The sequence below is a fragment of the Portunus trituberculatus genome, chromosome 4 (genome assembly GCF_017591435.1).
Source record: "Portunus trituberculatus isolate SZX2019 chromosome 4, ASM1759143v1, whole genome shotgun sequence".
In the NCBI taxonomy this organism is placed as follows: Eukaryota; Metazoa; Arthropoda; class Malacostraca; order Decapoda; family Portunidae; genus Portunus; species Portunus trituberculatus.
This window is the reverse complement of record NC_059258.1, coordinates 3543583-3560070: the sequence shown is the minus strand read 5'-3', so window position 1 is coordinate 3560070 and position 16488 is coordinate 3543583. Positions and strand designations below refer to the sequence as shown.

The window sequence follows — 16488 nt, the reverse complement described above, 5'->3', positions numbered from 1 at the left end:
TCCTCACACCGCGCAAGGCTTTCCCGTCCGTGGCAGCAGCAAACAGCGCAGCGCAACATCGGCAAACAGTCACATTAATAACAATAACACATCCTTTCCACCCCTGCCACCACTCCCCCTGCCCCTACACTCACTCCCCAGGGTTAGCACGCCCCTGTCACTCCCCTTCTAACCCTGCATCACCTCTCCCTCTCACTGCGTCCGCCAGGCCCCTTTTTTCACGGGTCTAAGGGGCTGAGGGAGGAGCACAGCAGCACATCCTCTCCCCACGAAGGCCAGGCCCGCACTGAGGAACTAACTGGGGGGACTCGTGTATATATTCAGGATACAAAGAAAATGGGCAGGATTTGCAGGTTTTCCCATTGGTGGTTCTAATATTAGGTCAAAATTTTAATGAGGTCAGGTCAAGATTAAGTATTATCGATTATTTATTTGTTTATTTTCATTTATTCATTTTCTTTCTTTTTTTTTATTTTTGTTTCTATTTTTTTTATTCATTTCGTTCGTTCATAAATTTGGTTTCCATCTATTTTCGTTTTCTTTGCCTTTTTTTTTCATTGTTATCTTTAAACACAAGAAAGCACGTTTTATATAATCTTTTTTTTTTTTCATTTTCCAATCTTATTTTTCATTTATTCTTTGAGTTTGTTCAGTGGTGAGTCAGTGAGTCAGGAGGAGGAGGAGGAGGAGGAGGGGGAGGAGGAGGAGGAGGAGGAGGAGGAGGAGGAGGAGAAGGAGAAGGAGAAGGAGAAGGAGAAGGAGAAGAAGAAGAAGTGGAGGAGGAAGAAGAAGAAGAAGAAGAAGAAGAAGAAGAAGAAGAAGAAGAAGAAGAAGAAGAAGAAGAAGAAGGAGAAGGAGGAGGAGGAGGAGGAGGAGGAGGAGGAGGAGGAGGAGAAGAAGAAGAAGAAGAAGAAGAAGAAGAAGAAGAAGAAGAAGAAGAAGAAGAAGAAGAAGAAGAAGAAGAAGAAGAAGAAGAAGAAGAAGAAGAAGAAGAAGAAGAAGAAGAAGAAGAAGAAGAAGATCACCAACAGTTAGTTATTCATCTGTTTCAATCATACTTTCTCTCAATAAGAAGGAAAATGAGTCTTATATACCGTATATACACTTTTTAACGATTGTAGCGGAATAGGAGGAGGAGGAGGAGGAGGAGGAGGAGGAGGAGGAGGAGGAGGAGGAAAAGAAAAGAGGAAGAAGAAAAAGGAATGAGAAATAAGAACAAGAACAAGAAGATCAGCAACAAAAAAAAACAAGAAAAAAAAAATGAAGAGGACGAGGAAGAGGAGGAAGAGGAAGCGGAGGAGGAGGAGGAATACAAAGGAATACAAAAGGAGGAACAGACAGCAACAGCCCTCTTGCATGGGTCAAACGAGGCTGTCAGTGTTAGGAGGAGGAGGAGGAGGAGGAGGAGGAGGAGGAGGAGGAGGAGGAGGAGGCACAGCAATAACAAACACAGCGTCCCACAGCCAAGACAGTCCCCGCACCAGTCAGCCCGCCAGCCTTGCCAATACACACACGCAAACCCAGGAATGCACCCCATTACAACCTTCACACACGCACACACACACACACACACACACACACACACACACACACACACACACACACACACACACACGTGACCTTCAGTGGAGAAAACAGTACATTATTTTGCTGATGGAGGAGGAAGAGGAGGAGGCAAGGGCAGACAGCCAGGGCTACTGGTGGGGGCGGCACCTTCCTGACAGTAATGTCACGCCACCACATGCCTAACCACTACCGCCTTGCTTTGCGTCCCGCCACACGCCTGCACACGCCCACACGTGACAGGCACTGCTTGAAACACTCTCCCTCTTTCACTCTCTCCCCACGGAATAGCCCTCTCTCTCTCTCTCTCTCTCTCTCTCTCTCTCGCCATGGAGAGGTTAGGTTAAGGTGGTGAAGTGAGCGGGAATCCAACTGGTAGGTCTGTTCCTGCAGGGCGCGTCATCGTCAGCGCCCCCAGCATGCGCGGCGCGGCGCTGTGCATGGCGTGCGGGGACCTGGCTGAGGGCGGCGAGGTGTGTGCGTGTGGTGACGCGCGGGCCACATCCTGAGGGCACGCCTGGCGAGGGGACAAAGGCTGAGGACGCCCCGCCCAGCCCCTGCTACTGCCGCGGCGCCCGCAGGTGAGGCTCGGTGACCAGGTGTGCCCCGCGATGGAGGGTGTGCAGGTATGTGGCGGTGACGACTCGGTGTTCTGGCGTGCAGGTGTGGCGCAGCAGCTGTGGGCGGCCTAGCGGTGGGCGTGGTGCAAAGGGCGTGCGAGGCGTGGGGCAGGACGACGGCCGCCCATCCCGCCCGGGCCGTGGTGGTGGTGGTGGCGGCCGTGGCGGTCTGTGGCCTGGGCTTCCTCAACCTGCACACTGAGTGGCGCCACTACCACCTGTGGGTGCCGCAGGACTCACTCTTCGCACAGGTGTGTGTGTGTGTGTGTGTGTGTGTGTGTGTGTGTGTGTGTGTGTGTGTGTGTGTGTTTACCTAGTTGTAGTTTTACAGGGCCTGGGCTTTATGCTCGTGTGGTCCCGTCTCCATATCTACACTTATCCAATTTTTCTTTAAAACTATGCACACTCGTTGCTGACACCACTTCCTCACTCAAACTGTTCCAAGTCTCAACACATCTTTGCGGGAAACTGTATTTTTTTTTATATCTCATCTGTGTGTGTGTGTGTGTGTGTGTGTGTGTGTGTGTGTGTGTGTGTGTGTGTGTGTGTGTGTGCGTGTCGCCAAGCCAGCAGCAGTAACACTTCTCCATGCCCTGCAGATGAACACGTGGCGCGCGGAACACTTCACACAGGAGCCGCGCACACAGGTGGTGTTGTGGCGCGGCGCGGGAGGCGTGCTGACGGCGGCGGCGGTGCAGGACATGTGGCGCCTGCACCAGCGCGTGGCGGCACTCAAGGTGACGGTGGACGGCCAGCAAGTGGGATGGCAGGACGTGTGCCTCCGGGTGCCCCGCCCCGAGGAGGGCGCCAACATGAGTGTGGCGGTCATCTTGGAGAGTGTGGGCGCGGCGCTGGGCGAGGCGGTGGGTGGCGCTGGTATGGGCCAATCTGGTGACCTGCGGGAGGAGCTGTGCGGGCAGGTGGAGGCGTGGCCCACGCGGTGCCTGGAGCAGAGCCTGCTAGATTTGTGGGGCCAGGACGCGGCGCGCATCGCCGCCCTCACGGACCACCAGGTGCTGCAGGACGTGAACGCCGCCGCCGCGCTGCCACCGCTAGGCGGCGTGCGGCGAGACAGCTCGGGTCGCGTGGTGAGGGCTGCCTCAGCGTTGCACACATGGACCACGCGCGTGCAGGCGCGGCACAAGCTGGTACTGGACCACAGCTCGGCGAGGCGGGTGGACCAGGCAGGGCTGCGGTGGGAGGAGGCACTGGTGGGGGAGGTGCGAGCCGTGGCGGGGCAGGAAGGCGCGGTGCGGCCCCTGGTGGGAGCAGCACACAGCCTGGGCAAGGCGGCCACGGACGCTGTGACGCAGGACCTGCAGTGGGTGGCGGCGGGCAGCGTGGTGGTGGTGGTGTATGTGGTGGCCACACTACCGCGCCCCTTGCTGGCGCTGCTGGGGCTGGCGGTGGGGGTGCCTCTCACCCTGCTGGCGGCGTACGGGCTGTGCGCCGCGTTGGCCGTGCCCTTCAGCTTCCTCAACGCCATGCTGCCCGTGCTGGTAGCGGGCCTCGGCATCGACGACATGTACGTGCTGGCGGAGGCCTGGCAGGAGGTGGGGGAGGGCGCGGGGGACGTGGCGGAGCATGGCGGGCGTGCACTGCGCCGCGTGGGCGTGGCCATCACCCTCACTTCCCTGACAGATGTCCTGGCCTTCCTGGTGGGCGCTTCAACGCCCCTGCCGGGCCTCAGGTGGTTCTGTCTGTACGCCGCCGCCGCCACCGCCTGTGTCTTTCTGCTGCACGTGACGCTGTTCGTGGCGGCGCTTGCCTTTCAGCACAGGCGGCACGGGGACTCTGCCAGGCGTTGCACGCCGCCCTGGGGTGGCTTGGTCCGGCGCGGCATGGCGCGGTACGCCAGCGTGCTGCTGAGGCCCTGGATGGCGGCCATGGTGGTGGCGGGGGCGTTGGCCCTGGCGGGTGGCAGTGCCTGGGCTGCCACGGGGCTGCGGCAGCAGTTCATCCAGACGGAGTGGTTCCTGCCGCCCTCGTCAGACTTGCACCAGATGCTGCAGGCGCGGCAGGAACAGTTCCCGCGTGAGGGCGAGCACGGCTACGTGTATTTCGCCAACGTGACGCTGCCCCGCGACCTGCCCGCCCTCGCCAGCCTGGCCGCCGCGCTGCGGGCGTCGCCTTACGTGCACAGTGTGGGCGCCTGGTTCCTCGCCTTCCAGAACGCCCTGCCGCAGGGCGTGGCGCCACTGTCTCCGTCACAGTTCCACGAGGCGCTCTCTCTTTTCCTGCACTCGCCGCTGGGCGCAAGATTCATCTACGATCTGGAGTTCGTGGCGCCGCTACGCTGCCGCCGCGCAGCGCCGCGCGTCTCGGCCTTCAGGATGCACCTGCAGCACCGCGAGCTGCACACCATGGAGGAGCAGCGGGCGGCGCTGCACGAGGTGCGGCGGCTGGTGGCAGAGGCGCAGGTGGGTGGGTTCCGCGGGGCGTGGGCGGACGCGTACAGCCAATGGGAGACAGGCTCCATGATCGGCGGCGAGGTGGTGCGCGGCCTGGCACTAGTGGTGGTGATGGTGGGCGCCGTGGCCCTAGCTGTGGTGGGTGCGGGGCGGGCGGCGGCGCTGGTGGTGGGCAGTGTGGTGGCCACGTTGGTGCAGGTGGCGGGCGTCATGCGGGCGTGGGACCTTTCCGTCAACACTGTGACGGCCATCGCGCTGGTGCTGGCCGCGGGGCTCAGTGTGGACTACGCCGCCCACATTGCCCACGCCTTCATGGCAGCCTCGGGCACGCAGCGGGAGCGGGCGCGCGCAGCGCTGGTGAACATGGGGCCGCCTGTGTTGCACGCGGGCGTGTCCACACTGCTGGCCTTCGCCGCCCTGGCGCCCTGCACCACCTACCTCTTCACCGCCTACTTCAGGATCCTCACCTCCGTGGCGGCGCTCAGTCTGCTGCAGGCCCTGCTGGTGCTGCCCGTCCTGCTGGCCCTGCTAGGGCCTGCCGCCCACCACAACACACCCACGCCACACCAAGACACTTCCAAACCACCAACAGCGCCGGCACACACCACGCTCACACCCTCGGCAGCCACGCCCACACCACGCGCCACACCCTCACCAACCACACCAATCCACAATCCACTCCGCCCACACACCTCCTCGCCACCCACGCCTCCCATCACCACCACACACCAAACAACAGATGTGACATCACCCTGCACCCCCCACCCTCCCGCCGCCCTGACTACTGACAAGTGACCACCCTCACCATGACAACACCTCCCCGCACATCTTCACCGCCCCCCTACACCTGCTGCACGGCGGAGATAAGATGGCAAAGACAAGACTGACTGACCTGCATGGTGTGATGCGGCGAGCAGCTGTGTGGTGACTGCTGGGGGCGTCCTTCCTCACACACCTCACTGACACACCACCTCTTGTCTTCCTCACCGTCACACCGCCTTGCCTTACTCATCTCTCACCTCACTCTTGCCTCAGTAATCACGCTTCCCTCACTCCCCACCACTAGCTCATGTACTCAGCCGTTCTCCCTCACTGAGTCACTGAGTCGCGGATATTCAGGTAACATTAGTCAGGAGTCAGTCAGAGTTGAGCGCACCACCACGTGTGAAGCTTTGTTTGTTTACTGGTGACGTCACGACTCACGACTCACGCATCACTCAGCGCACTTCTTATCTACTTTTCATTTTCTTTCTTTCTTTTTGTTGTTTGTGAATGGCTAATTAATGAAGTGCTAGTGCAGGATATTAAGAAAATTGTGTTTGACTTGTGAGAAATGAGGAAACACCAATGAGACTGCAACAAACTGATAACAGAAAACAAAACTATGAAATGAAATAAAAAAAAAATTAGTTCATTTCTGTTTCTCTGATTATATGACGCTAAAATGTTCTCTTTTTATACAACAGCAATATTAATAGTTGTATGTATCCCTTCTCATTTATCTTTCTCTCTCTCTCTCTAGGGTGAAGAAATAAGACAACCACACTTTCGGTACACAGCCTTTTATATTTAAAAATCCATAAAGCATTATTGAGTATCAAAATCTCAGACACGAGTGACAAAGGTGGCGTTCCTACAGTTCGGTCACTTTAGCACTCTCTCTGTCGTCTATATGATCAACATTGCCTTACCTAGCATACTGTTTTATGTATTACTGTTTTCCTCTACACTAGTCTATCTTAGTATTATACAGTGAGCCACGTGGGGAAACAAAGGGAAGGGAAAAGGAGTTTGTTTCCCTCTCTTGTTACGTTTAAATAAAGAAGACTAGAAGGAAAAGAAGAGAAAACTGAATGGCCTTCCTCTCTAGTTTATATAAATTGAAGGAAATTGAGAAAAATTGTATTCTTTCTCTCCCTCAAGTTCAAATAAAAGATTGAAGGAAATACAGAATAGAAGAGGAAGAGACATTTTATTCTTTCTCTCTCTAAAGCTTAAATAAAAACATCTTAGGACATAAAGAGAAAAAGAAAAAAAATGTATTCTTTCTCTCAAATGTAAACAATCATGTCTAGGAACACGTTAAAAAATCTCCCTCTCTCACGTTTAAATTAGAAAAAAGATAGGAAGGAAAAAAAGAGAAAAAGAAAGAAGAAAATGAGTTTAAGAAGAAATAGAAAGAAAAGGAAAGAGCAAAAGAAAAGAAGACAGAAAAGAAGATTTAACTAGGCAGGAAAGGAAGAAAGAAAAAGAAAACAACCAAACAAAAGGAAATGTAAAGAAAGGGAGAAAATTTAACTGAACAAAGAGAAGAAGAAAAGAAAAAAGCAAATAGAACAATAAGAGGAGGAAAACATAATTAGTAAAAGAAAGAAAACAAATTCACCATTAAATTATTTTGGCTCAGACTGGGAAAGGAAAAGAAGGAAAAAAAGGAGGAAGAAGAGAACATTAGGGAAAGAAAAAAAGGAAACAAAAAACAACACACATACACACATACACACAGACACAAACAAATCTCATCCAAAACGCGTCCAATCTTGATAATGACAATATTTGGAAATGTGTAGTAGTGTTGAGGCAACGACACACAGACACACAGACACACAGACAGGCTATCACAGCTTACAACACTGCCATCTGTGACTCGCTGGTGTGTTGCGGGTGTGTTGAGCAGATGGCAGGTGTGGGAGGGCCTGCCACACACCTGCTTAAGGCATAATAAGGCTTAACTGACCACCTACTGCTGACTATAAGGATTGGTAAGAGGTCAGCACTCAGCACTCAGCACCTCTCCTCCTCCTCCTCCTCCTCCTCCTGCTGTTTGTGTTGCTGTGAGGTTTGGATCAGTGCTTAAAATAAATGTTTTTTTATATTTCAGCACCAAATCTGTTGGGTTGTCTTTTTTGTGTGTGTGTTTCTTGTTTTTTGTGTTTTTTTCTTGTTTTGTGTCTCTAGTTTTCTTTCTTCCTTTCCTCATTTCATTTTTTGCATTTTCTTTTCATTTTTTTCTTCACTCTTCCTTTCTTCCTTATTTCTTTGCATTTCCTTTTTCTTTCTCTTGTTTTTCTTTCTTTTAAGTCATTTTCTTTTCTTCCGTTTTCTTCACCTATGGTTTATTCATGAGTCTAGATTTATTTTCTATTTTGTCTCTTCATTTTCCTTTTAATTTCTTGTAATGTGGATGACTTGCTGAGTTTACTGACTGAAAGAGAAGGAACACTCAGCACACAACCTCACAGCAATCACAGAGTCAGCAGTGTATGTTTGTATGTATGTGCTGCTTGTGTGCCTCTTACTGACTGACTGACTGACTGACCACACACCTGTCCTCGGAAACCAACTCACGTGGGTGTGAATGCCAGGACAGGTCAGGTCAGGTCATGGAAGGTCGCAGGAGGTCAGGTAGTGTAGGTAAGGTCATGTGGTAAGTTGTGATCAGCAGTTTATTTACACCAAGACGTGGAAAGGTTGTGTTTGGTGAGTGCTGTTGATCACTGACTTTCTGGTGATGTGGTGTGTGTTTCATTTCACTGGTTTGTTATTACTGATGTTTGTTGTTGTTGTAGCTGTTGTTTGTTGTTGTTGTTTGCTGTTGTTGTCACTCACACAGACACTGAATATGTGTGTAGTTTCTCCAGATATATTTCCTTTGACTTTTGTTTTTTTGTATAAAGTAACTAAAATATGCAACAATATGTATACAAATCCTTCTCTTACACTTGTTTTGAGTGTGGCTGCCTTGCGTTCGTGTATACAGTGGTACTTTGCAACACACAGGCGCTGAAAATGTATGCAAACTATCTTTCTATGGAGTAATAATAAATTAATCACAAACTTTTCATAATACAAATTCGTCACATATTGGCTAAGTTTGATTTTTCTATTGCGTTTTCTTCTAATAAACAAAACTTGCATTTTATCATTTTCTATCTTCTTTTTATCTGTGTGAATTAATATCCATCAACTTCAAAATACAACAGATTCTTTGCATTAATTTCTACCTTCAGTTTAGCTCTACTTTACTTTCTACTAATTGCTCAAATCAAACCAATCTCTATGTTCCCTTGCCTGTGTGAATTAAGACCCACAAACTCATAAAATACTCTCTATAGAATCATCTCACTTCAAATCTTCAGCTATTGTCATTTTCTATTATAAACTCACATTTTCATCCTACTCTGTCTTCATTTGCCAGTGTGAAGCAACAATAACCTCAAAACACACAACAATTTCACATCTCTCCCTTCCTCACTATCCTATCCTCTCTACTCTTTCTATGTCACCCTTCCAGCAAATATTCCTTGACTAGACTAGGTTAATCTGCTCCCTACCACCTCCTCTGTCACCACCACTATCACCACTCTCACCACAACCACCACACACATCACTGCACTGGTCCTCATGCACTTTATATCACTTTACACCCAGTTTTATTAGGTTCTGAAGTGCTGGTGATGGCCGTGGTGGTGCTGTGGTGGTGCTGTGGTGCTGTGGTTGGTGTCTCAGCGTGTCTGTGCTGCGATGATAGCCAGGAGTCTTTTCTCTTCCTCCGTCAGTCCGTTCTTGAGTGTTCGCCGCACTGGAATAGAGAGAAGAGTCACTGGTTGTCTCTCTCACTCAAATCAATGGTGTATGTGTGGGCAGAGTAAGGCTGGCTTTCTAAAGATTTTTCTCTTCATTTATGTTACTTTTGCGTTCATTTGTGTTACTTTTAAAACTTGTACGAATAATGTCACAGTTTTATGCATGTGTTTTTGTTGTGATTGGGTAAGGAAGCGTTGTGTTCTTAAAGGTTTGTTCTTCATCTATGTTTCTTTTGTGTTCATTTGGTTACTTTCAAAGGCTGTACAGGTAAAAAGTCACAGTTTCGTGCATGTGTTTGTGTTGGTATTTGTTCCTAGTTTATCACTTCTCAAGGCCACAAAGATGAGTTACAAGAATATCAAATCTTGCAACACAATAGTCACAAGTTTTTCTATTTATATCATGAGTGTGTTTGTTTTGCTGTACATTGGTCAGCAGGGGAAGAAGGCAGTGTGTTGCTGTCTATTCACCTTGCAACACAAGAATCAAAGTTTTCATCTGTGTCAAGGCTTTTAAATTGTTGCTTGAAAGTTGTTTATAGTTTTTGACATTGAACAAAGCTATCATGCAGGTTAGTTAGCACACACACACACACACACACACACACACACACACACACACACACACACACACACACACACACACACACACAAAGCCATCCACATGCTCACATCACAGCGCAGCAAACACACACAAGTAACATTTCAAAATAAGCGATACAAAAATAAAATAAAAAATAAATAAATAATAAAAAAAAAAAAAAAAACACACACAGCAATTTGTACATTCAGTAAACGGTGTATGCAAAAATAAGCCAAAAAATCAATGAATAATACACAAAGCTTTCTGACGCAGCACCATTCCTCCAAGTCAATTAAGTACAAATATATACAGCAAAAACATACAGCGATGCGTTAATTACATTCATATAATTGAGGCATAACGTAACACAGCGCTGGAAGAAAGAAAGACACACAATACGTTAATACACGGAAAAAAAATCAATAAAATAAATAGATCAAAGTAATACCAACTAACACGTGTATTTTGAGGTTTAACATGCAGCGTTTAAGTGTCTCATACAACAGGTGGTGGTTTTTAGAATACAGTAAACCCTGGATATACACCAAACTATCTCGGACCTGCTCGGGGACTGGCATCTAAGTGGGCCTATTTTTGTTAACCCATTGTTGTTGTTGATCTCCACAAATAACTAGAATCCTGCAAATCAGCTTCATCACTACCTCACTTTCAGCATCCTCTTATATTGGGATTGCTGAAATAATGTATCTTACAATCTTGAATATTATCTCTATAAATAATTAAATCTTGGAAATTATCTCTATAAATAACTAGAATCTTGGAAATCACTAACTAACTAACTAGCTTATTTTCAGCGTCATTTTAAACTTGTGATTGCTAAAATAATAAATACTACAATCTTGGGAAACTATCCATGCAAATACTAGAATCTTGCAAATGATCTCTACAAATAACTAGAATCTTGCAAATCAGCTTCATCACTACCTCACTTTCAGCAAACATGACAAAAAACAAAGCTAGACCAACTGATGTTTCAATATATATGACTGCATGATTTCCCCTCCATGCCTGAGAGAGATAAATAACATAATGGCTGGAGAATACGGCAAATTTTTAAAACATAAAACGCCTAAAATAGTTTGTAATATCAAGAGTTTACTGCTTTGAGTTTATTTCATCAACATAACAATTGAGGCAGTGGACGGATGTGTGTTGTGTGTGCGTGTGTGTGTGTCTGGAGTAACACACACATACACACACATACAAGCCACAGGACCACAATGCATCAGTCTGTCCTGCACACATCACGGTAAGCCAGTCAGGTCAAAGGTCAGCCGCTGGAAAGGTCACGCTGAATTTACTGGAGAGTGAGCGGCAGGCGACGGTTGTGGTGGTGGTGGTGACAGTGGTGGCAGTGGCGGTGGTAGTCGTGGTGGTGGTGGTCAGTAGTAGTGGTGGTGGTGGTGGTGGTGATGGTGGTGGTTACTCCCGCACTATAAGAGCCTCCAGGTGGGACAAATCTGGCACTCCTTTCCTTGACCGTGACCTTCGAGGGCCATTAGCGGCAGGGACTGTGGATTAGGGTCACGACGGGTCACCTCACAACCTTCACTTCACCACGGCATGCAGGTCTTGGTGCCGCCACACTCCTCAATGCAGCTCACCACACCACACCCATACAGCTTCACTAAACACATACACGTATACTCTCACACCACACCACACCATACCAATACAGCTTTACTCAACACATACAGATCCTTTCACACCACCACACCACACCTCACTTAAACAGCTTTACTCAACAAACACAGCTACTTTCACACCACCACACCACACCACACTACACCACACCCATACAGTTCTCCACAACACACACAAGACACTCTTAATAGGTAATGTGGTGTTTGCTGTTATTTGAGTCACTATAAGACATCACTGAGGTAAATATTCTTACTGTTATTAAAAGCTGCCATAATTCCAACACTGCATTCATTACTTCACTGTCACCTTGCTGATCTTCAAAGTCATAACCTAACCTAATCTAACTTAATCCCTGCAGGTCTTCATGGAATCATAACGTAACCTAATCTAATCCCTACAGGTCTTCAAGGAGTCGTAACCTAACCACCTGACTTCAATAACTCCATCACTCACACAACAATACTGATATGTTATTTCACTTATAAAATCAAATAAATGTGGTAAGGATAAACACACTTCCCACAGTTACCACACTTATGCAGTACCTTAACCTAAAAAACCAGTCACTGAGAAAGAAAGTACAAAATATCATTAAATAGTAAAAAAAAGTATACAGAAACTAAAGGTAATGTAAAATTAGATACAGTGGTTGTACATGCACAAATAAATGGTGAGTGAATCTTGTACAAACGGGATTAGTGCAGCGCGGCAACAAAAGATTCTAGGCACTGACCCCAATATTCCAATCCTCTGCTCTCTCACCATCACTGCTTTCCAAAGGCTCAAGTGGAAGGTACTCATGTTTTCAAGGGTATTTTTATGATTCTGGTGATGGACTAGTAAGATTTCTAGTTATTAAAAAGAAGAAACTGTCATGAAATGCTGGCTAGTCATCTCTGTGACCTTGGAAAATTGTCATGGTGAGAGAGAGAGCAAGATGTTTGTAAATAGGGGTGTAACACAGACATGGAACACAAACCAAGGTGACAACTGCTGCTGGTGACTATGATGAAATGGCAATGGTTACAAGGAAAGATTCGAGTGATCAGTAGCTTTGATTAAATAAGATGATTTGATAGATTAATAAATTACAGAAAAAGAGAGACAAGCTTAGATGAATAACTGGATGAGAGACAGAGTTAAAAGACAACAAATTGCACCACTATTCCGTCCACCTCACCAATGCAAGAGTTCACCAGTATTCATCCAGTCATTCATCCCTTTCTCTGGTGAACTTTGCAACTTCCTGCCTGTTTCTCTCACCACTATTCTGTCCACCTCTCCAAAGCAAGAGTTCACCAGTAATCTCAGTCATTCATTTACCTGTTTCTCTCACCATTATTCTGTCCACCTCTCCAATGCAAGAGTTCACCAGCATTATCAATCATTCATCCATTTCTCTAGTAAACTATGGAACTCCCTGCATGCTTCTCTCACCACAATTCTGTCCATCTCTCTCCACGTTAATCAATAAACTACAATCCACAGACTTAAAAACACCACACACACACACACACACACACACACACACACACTCCATTCCACACACATTACTGGATAAAAAACACAATTCTTTTCTAACTAAGGGCTGGAAGAAGGAGAAACACACCGCCTACACTCTGAACACTCCCTGTCCTGTCACACACACAGAGAGGAGGAGAGAAGCAAGCTGGATGACACAGAAATAAAATGCCAAACCTCACACATCAAGGAAAGGGCAAGAAGGGATAGCTGACTGATAAATAAAGGTAAAAATGATAAAATGATTGGGAGACACGCTGATAAATCCCCACAGCACAAAGCAAAGATGATCAAACTAAGTGAAAATAAAACTGTAAAATCTAATAATGCGACAGGGAGAGGAACAACACAGCACTCCGTAGCTAAACTAACTGACAAAGGAGGGAAAGGGAAACAGTACTATCAAACTTATAATGAAACAGGGAAGGGCAAAACAAAGCACTCCATAACTAAACTAGCTAACAAGGGAGAAGATGAGCAGGAGGTACTATCAAAGCAACTAACAATGCAACAGAGAAGAGAACAAAACTGAACTTCACAACTAAACTGGCTGACAAAAGAAGAGGGAAACAGTACTATCAAACTAATAACACAACAGGGAAGGGAACAAAACAGCACTCCATGACTAAATTAAATGACGAGGGAAAGGAAAACAGTACCATGACACTAATATTGCAGCAGAGAAGGGAAAAAATAAAGCACTTCATAACTAAACTAACTGGCAAAGGAGAAAATGAGAGAGAAGTAACTATACAACCAAATAATAATGCGACAGGGAAGGGAAAAAACACAGCACTTCATCACTAAACAAACTGACAAAGGGAGGAGAAAACAGCACTATCAAACTTATATTGCAAAAAGGAAAGGGAAAAAACACAGCACTCCATAACTAAACTAACTGACAAGGGAGGAGATGAGAGGGAGGGGCTAACAAACCAACTAATGTGACAGGGATGGGGGTAACACAGCACTCCATGGCTACACTGGCTTACAAGGGGGGTGAGCCGGCCATGGGGTGGGGACTAGTCAATATGGAGCTGCTGAACTTGCTGTAGGGCCTCTAACTCATTAATGAGGTTGCGGTCTCGGGTTCTGGAGCGCTTCACTGTGCCTGATGCAGCGGACTGGCGAGCTGTCATGATGCAGGGAGGTGAGACTGACTGACTGACTGACTGCTGAGGTGTGACTGACTGACTGACTGTGTGTGTGTGTGTGTGTGACTGGTTTAAAAGTCTGTGTGTGTATTTCAGTGTGTGTTTACCTATTTATATCTTCCTATGGGACAGAGAGAGAGAGAGAGAGAGAGAGAGAGAGAGAGAGAGAGAGAGAGAGAGAGAGAGAGAGAGAGAGAGAGAGAGAGAGAGAGAGAGAGAGAGAGAGAGAGAGAGAGAGAGAGAGAGAGAGAGAAAACAAAACACACTAACCAAACAATGTATGTGTGAGTTTACTGCATGTTAATACAAGCTAACACAACACCATGGTATGTAAAGCTGTTGATGTGTGCGGAAAAACAAATAAAACAAATAAAATAAAACAAACACCATAGCACTAATATAAAACACTGTGCAGAAAATTTAGAGAACTGAGCTTCAAGACAGTAGAAAATAATGACTTACTTAGAAAAATAGATAAAAGAAGCATTTTGAAAGACAAGGAGCAAATTAAACGATAATGGATTTAGAAAAGTAGAAATTATGGGAGTTTATATAAAAAAAAGATGCAGAAAATAAATAACCACAATTCTTTCTTATTTCTAAACTGCTTAAATAAATAAATCAAAACTTCCTACATAGAATCCTGAAAGAAGTTTGTAAAGACTCATATTTTCTTTCGCATTTCTTTAAGCACACAGTCGCTGGAAATGAAGAAGAGTGTAAACTGTTTAACCCTTTCAGTACTGGGACACATTTTCACCTTGAGATTTGTGTACGATTAGACCATTTTATTGACTAGGAAGGGTCTATATAGGTCAGAAGGTTAATGGCCACAGTCTTCACTATTTCAACTCTTTCAATACTGGGACACATTTTTGCCTTGAGATTTGTGTACGATTAGACCATTTTATTGACATTAGGAAGGGTGTATGGAGGTCAAAAGATTAACGGCCGCAGTCTTCACTATTTCTAATCCCCCACATGAGTTTCTGAAGCTGTATAAAATCACCAAATAGTCACCAGAATGAATATGGAAACACGTCATGGTACTGAAAGGGTTAAATAGATAAATCACTACTTCCTCCACAGAATACTGAAAGAGATTTGTAGACTCATATTTCCTTCGCCATTTCTACAACCAAACTATCGCTGGAAATAAAACAAGAGTAATATTGTTTCGATTTCCACAGACAAGAGATAGAGATAACTTGTTGGTCCTGAAAAAGAGAAATAGAGATAACTGAAGAATATTTTGCTTCCATTTCCAAAGACAAGAAATACCCTCCAACAACCCTACAACCTCAAAACCTCAGACTTCCTTCACATAACATAACTAACCCCACAACACAACTTCACCACCACAGCACTCATTTTCTCCTCATAACAACCTCAAAACACCCCAAAACCCCACAACCTCAAAACCACAAACTTCCTCTATATGCCTAAAATAATCTTAAGACAACCCCATGACCAATAACAACCTCAAATTGACCTCCTACAACCCCACAACCTTAAAACCACAAACTCCTCCCCATAATAACCTAAAAATAACCCATTCTTCCCTTCCCCTCTGCAAAAATAACCCTTTCTCCTTCCTCTCTACAAAAATAACCCTTTCTCCCCTTCCCCCCCTACAAAAATAACCCTTTCTCCCCTTCTCCCCTTCCCCCTACAACCCTACAACAGCAGCACTCACATGACTTGCGGTCGGCATGCCTGGATCGCTTCCGTTCCCTTGGGGTGGTGCGGGCAGAGGGTCCCTGTGTGGCAGTCTTCACTAGGGAGTCCAACAGTGCGTCCTCTCCCTCCATCACCTCCACCATGCTCTCCTCCCCCCTGCTGCGGGTCTTGCCTGGGGGTGGTTAGGTTAGGTTAGGTCTTGATATCTCTCCTGCAGTTGTTCTTTCTTTATTTCTTTCCATGTCCTCTTGTGTCACTGTTGTCCCAGATTAGTAAGTCTTCTCTATCTAGTGTGTGTGTGTGTGTGTGCTTGTGTGTGTGTTGCGCTTATTAATTTACTTTTTTATGTGTGTGTGTGTGTGTATTTCTTTCTTTCTTATTTTGCTTTGTTTTCTCTTATCTTTTTTTTTTTTGCATCTTTTGTTTCTCGCATCTTTTTCTTTTTTTTTTTTTTTTTTTTTTTTTAGTTGTGGTTTTCATGTAGTCAAAGCCACTAAAGATACAGTGAACAATACAAGGGGAATTGAAAAAGACAAGAAATGAGAGATCAACACACACACACACACACACACACACACACACACACACTCTCTCTCTCTCTCTCTCTCTCTCTCTCTACACACACACAAAAACACACTCTCTCTCTCTCTCTCTCTCTCTCTTATACATACTCACACACTCACTCACTCGCTCTCACATACCCTC

The 16488-nt window shown here is 46.3% G+C and overlaps 2 protein-coding genes and 1 long non-coding RNA gene across 5 annotated transcripts in view; 1 reads left to right on the top strand and 2 right to left on the bottom strand.

Annotated features, from left to right (window-relative positions):
- Nucleotides 1-288, bottom strand: part of LOC123512981 — a 6871-nt gene extending 6583 nt beyond the window's left edge. Inside the window, exon 1 of the long non-coding RNA XR_006677225.1 lies at nucleotides 184-288. This is a non-coding gene — a long non-coding RNA (uncharacterized LOC123512981). The remainder of the gene's footprint in view (nucleotides 1-183) is intronic.
- LOC123512939 (patched-related protein 9-like) overlaps nucleotides 1-7043 on the top strand; it is a 20219-nt gene extending 13176 nt beyond the window's left edge. Inside the window, exons 1-3 of one of the 3 annotated variants that reach the window (XM_045269653.1) lie at nucleotides 1598-2144; nucleotides 2227-2434; nucleotides 2783-7043. In XM_045269653.1, coding sequence (XP_045125588.1) covers nucleotides 2783-5389 — 2607 coding nt within the window. In that variant the 5' untranslated portion in view covers nucleotides 1598-2144; nucleotides 2227-2434 and the 3' untranslated portion in view covers nucleotides 5390-7043. Of the gene's footprint in view, nucleotides 1-1597; nucleotides 2435-2782 lie in introns of those variants that run through there. The other 2 variants (XM_045269663.1, XM_045269643.1) reach the window with 2 other exon arrangements.
- Nucleotides 6141-16488, bottom strand: part of LOC123512971 — a 94581-nt gene continuing 84233 nt past the window's right edge. Inside the window, 3 exon segments of the mRNA XM_045269722.1 lie at nucleotides 6141-9176; nucleotides 13942-14081; nucleotides 15800-15955. Coding sequence (XP_045125657.1) covers nucleotides 13972-14081; nucleotides 15800-15955 — 266 coding nt within the window. The 3' untranslated portion in view covers nucleotides 6141-9176; nucleotides 13942-13971.